Source organism: Babylonia areolata, chromosome 13 (assembly GCF_041734735.1).
Source record: "Babylonia areolata isolate BAREFJ2019XMU chromosome 13, ASM4173473v1, whole genome shotgun sequence".
Classification (NCBI taxonomy): domain Eukaryota; kingdom Metazoa; phylum Mollusca; class Gastropoda; order Neogastropoda; family Buccinidae; genus Babylonia; species Babylonia areolata.
In genome coordinates this window covers 4,266,742-4,269,973 of record NC_134888.1, presented here as the reverse complement: position 1 = coordinate 4,269,973, position 3,232 = coordinate 4,266,742, and the positions used below count along the sequence as shown (strand labels likewise).

The window sequence follows — 3,232 nt, the reverse complement described above, 5'->3', positions numbered from 1 at the left end:
CCCCTTAACTGTGCTTTGTTTTCATACATCACTCCCCTTAACTGTGCTTTGTTTTCATACATCAGTCCCCTTAACTGTGCTTTGTTTTCATACATCACTCCCCTTAACTGTGCTTTGTTTTCATACATCAGTCCCCTTAACTGTGCTTTGTTTTCATACATCACTCCCCTCAACTGAGTTTTGTTTTCATACATCAGTCCCCTCAACTGTGCTTTGTTTTCATACATCACTCCCCTTAACTGTGCTTTGTTTTCATACATCAGTCCCCTCAACTGTGCTTTGTTTTCATACATCAGTCCCCTCAACTGTGCTTTGTTTTCATACATCACTCCCCTTAACTGTGCTTTGTTTTCATACATCAGTCCCCTTAACTGTGCTTTGTTTTCATACATCAGTCCCCTTAACTGTGCTTTGCTTTCATACATCACTCCCCTCAGCTGTGCTTTGTTTTTATACATCAACTCCCCTTAACTGTGCTTTGTTTTCATACATCAGTCCCCTTAACTGTGCTTTGTTTTCATACATCAGTCCCCTCAACTGTGCTTTGGTCCCCTTAACTGTGCTTTGTTTTTATACATCAGTCCTTTTAACTGTGCTTACTTTCTTACATCACTCCCCTTAGCTGTGCTTTGTTTTCATACATCAGTCCCCTCAACTGTGCTTTACCTTCATACATCAGTCCCCTTAACTGTGCTTTGTTTTCATACATCAGTCCCCTTAACTGTGCTTTGCTTTCATACATCAAATCTCCTTAACTGTGCTCAACACTCAACAGTGTTGACTCATTTTCTCTGTCAGAGTTTGAACCAGTAGTACTAGCAACAGCAATAATATGCATTTGTATAGCACTTATCCCGCAGCTCTAAGCACCTTTAACAACACATTTTCTTTATGACTAAGACATAGGAATAACATTAAAAATAAAAAATGATTAGATGCATACTCACTAACTATTTAAAAACTGTGGACAAACCAACACTGGCAACAGATACAACAACAAAAAATTACTTTGGGCAAGTTTAGAGAACTCAGATACATTTATTCAAGGCCACAAATCTTCATGAAACTTGTAATTCTGTGAATGGTTCTGCTGCATGGAGTGATGGGTAGGCTAGGGGGGGGGGGGGGGGGCGGGGTGTTTAATGCCTTTCCAACACCAATCATTTCCAGAAAAAAATGTGGATTATCCATTCAATGGTTTGTTTGTTTGTTTGTTTGTTTTTTTTTGGGGGGGTTGTTTTTGTTTGGGTTTTTTTGTTGGTTTTTTTGTCCACAACAGCTTAAGCATCATATCAGCATCAGCAGACTTGTTTTCAAAACAGAAGAGCTTACGGGCTTATATATATATATAAATGAGAAATCACTTACGGCTTAGTCGTTTGTGAATGACTATGACTCTCAAACTAGGAGGCAAAATTGCTATGCCTCTGAAGTCAGAATTAATTCTGCAGCCTTGGAGGCTAGTTGGCCTTTGGGAACCATTCCAAAACCGACCGTCCTAAAAAAAACTCCCTTGGCCCAGAGAGTGGGGATCTGATTTGCGCGGGCAATACACTCAGTCTCCACCCGTACCCGTAATCAAATTCTAGCCCAGACCGCCGGGACTGCAGTTACCGGTCCTCTGCTGTTCTGATGGTCATGGTGCAGTGATGGCCTAGAGGTAACGCGTCCGCCTAGGAAGCGAAAGAATCTGAGCGCGCTGGTTCGAATCACGGCTCAGCCGCCGATATTTTCTCCCCCTCCACTAGACCTTGAGTGGTGGTCTGGACGCTAGTCATTCGGATGAGACGATAAACCGAGGTCCCGTGTGCAGCATGCACTTAGCGCACGTAAAAGAACCCACGGCAACAAAAGGGTTGTTCCTGGCAAAATTCTGTAGAAAAATCCACGATAGGAAAAACAAATAAAACTCCATGCAGGAAAAAATACAAACAAAAAAAAAAAAAAAAAAATGGGTGGCGCTGTAGTGTAGCGACGCGCTCTCCCTGTGGAGAGCAGCCCATTAATGGAAACTTCTTTCTTTCTCAGTCATCACATATGCATTGTGCTTTCATCACGCCCACCACCACCACCACCACCAGACAACGAGCCGTGACATTTGGGTTGGCCGCGGCAAAAAGACACAGGCCTAGCAGACGTCAACCTCTCCTGCAACTCTGTCTCGCCAAACTCGGACTCAGCTGTCAGAGTGTCCTCCCTTGGCGCCGAAGCCACGTCCGTCGCTGCTTCTGCAGTCGTCGTCGTCGTCGTCGTCGTGGTGGTGACGACGTAGGCCCCGACCATGGATCGGTTATCGATGTGATGCAGCACATAGGACGCCGCCAGAAGGAGGAAGAACTCCACCACCGTTATCACGGGGCCCACCACTCGCGGGACCAGCAGCGTGTCGAACAGATAACTCCGCACAGCTTCGCGACAAGGGGACCCCCACACGCGAACCACCACGCTGGGCTGCGGAGCCGCCGGCGTTGCTGAAGGAATCGTTCCTCACCATGCATTCCTCCCCGCCGTCAGCGTCATCACTTCCAGCAGAACACAAACACGAAGAAGGATAAGGCCGTGGCACCGAGAGGTTCGCCGACAAGGCCAGCCACAGCCACTCCGCGTCGCCGTTCAACACCCCGCAGCATGCAAACTCCTTCTGCAAGCGATCCACGCAGGCACGGCTGTCCTGGTCGTGGTGGTGGTGGTGGTAGTACTCCCGCCAGGTGAGGTTCATGGCCGACTCCAACCCCCCCCCGCCCGACTCGGACGCGCGCGCGTTGTGCACGTGACCGGCAATGGCGGCGATGACCTGCATCACCATGACGACCACCAACACGAAAAGGACAGACGTGAAATCACCGGACGACGAGCTACGGTAGATATGACGGAAGGTTATCAAGCAGAAGAAGACGGTCAAGCATCCAGCGGCCAGGAGCAGGTACACCCCCGTCAGGAACTCTTCCAAGAACGAGCACTCCGCAGGCCGCCCCGCTGCCAAGATGGCCGCGCTGGCAAGGACGCCGGCGCCGAAGACGACGAAGAAGAAGCAGAAGATAGTCATGAAGTAGCGAAGGGCCCGGACCCTCAGCGACAGATCCTCCACGTGGGGGAGCTTGAAGCGGCCCATGGTGGTGACGCTTTGGTGGAGTCGAGGTTCCGGTCCCTCATCTCCCTCTTCTATGGCTCTAGACAGACAAAAAAATAAAAATAAAAATAATAATAATTTTTTTTTTTTTTTTTTTTTTTT

General features: G+C 48.2%; 1 protein-coding gene across 2 annotated transcripts in view; it reads right to left on the bottom strand.

The window, feature by feature from the left end:
• Window positions 1–504: 504 nt before the first annotated feature.
• Window positions 505–3,232, bottom strand: part of LOC143288795 (tetraspanin-11-like) — a 9,754-nt gene continuing 7,026 nt past the window's right edge. For both annotated transcript variants that reach the window (XM_076597430.1, XM_076597431.1), the window contains exon 2: window positions 505–3,170. In XM_076597430.1, the coding sequence (XP_076453545.1) occupies window positions 2,291–3,112 (822 nt within the window). In that variant the 5' untranslated portion in view covers window positions 3,113–3,170 and the 3' untranslated portion in view covers window positions 505–2,290. The remainder of the gene's footprint in view (window positions 3,171–3,232) is intronic.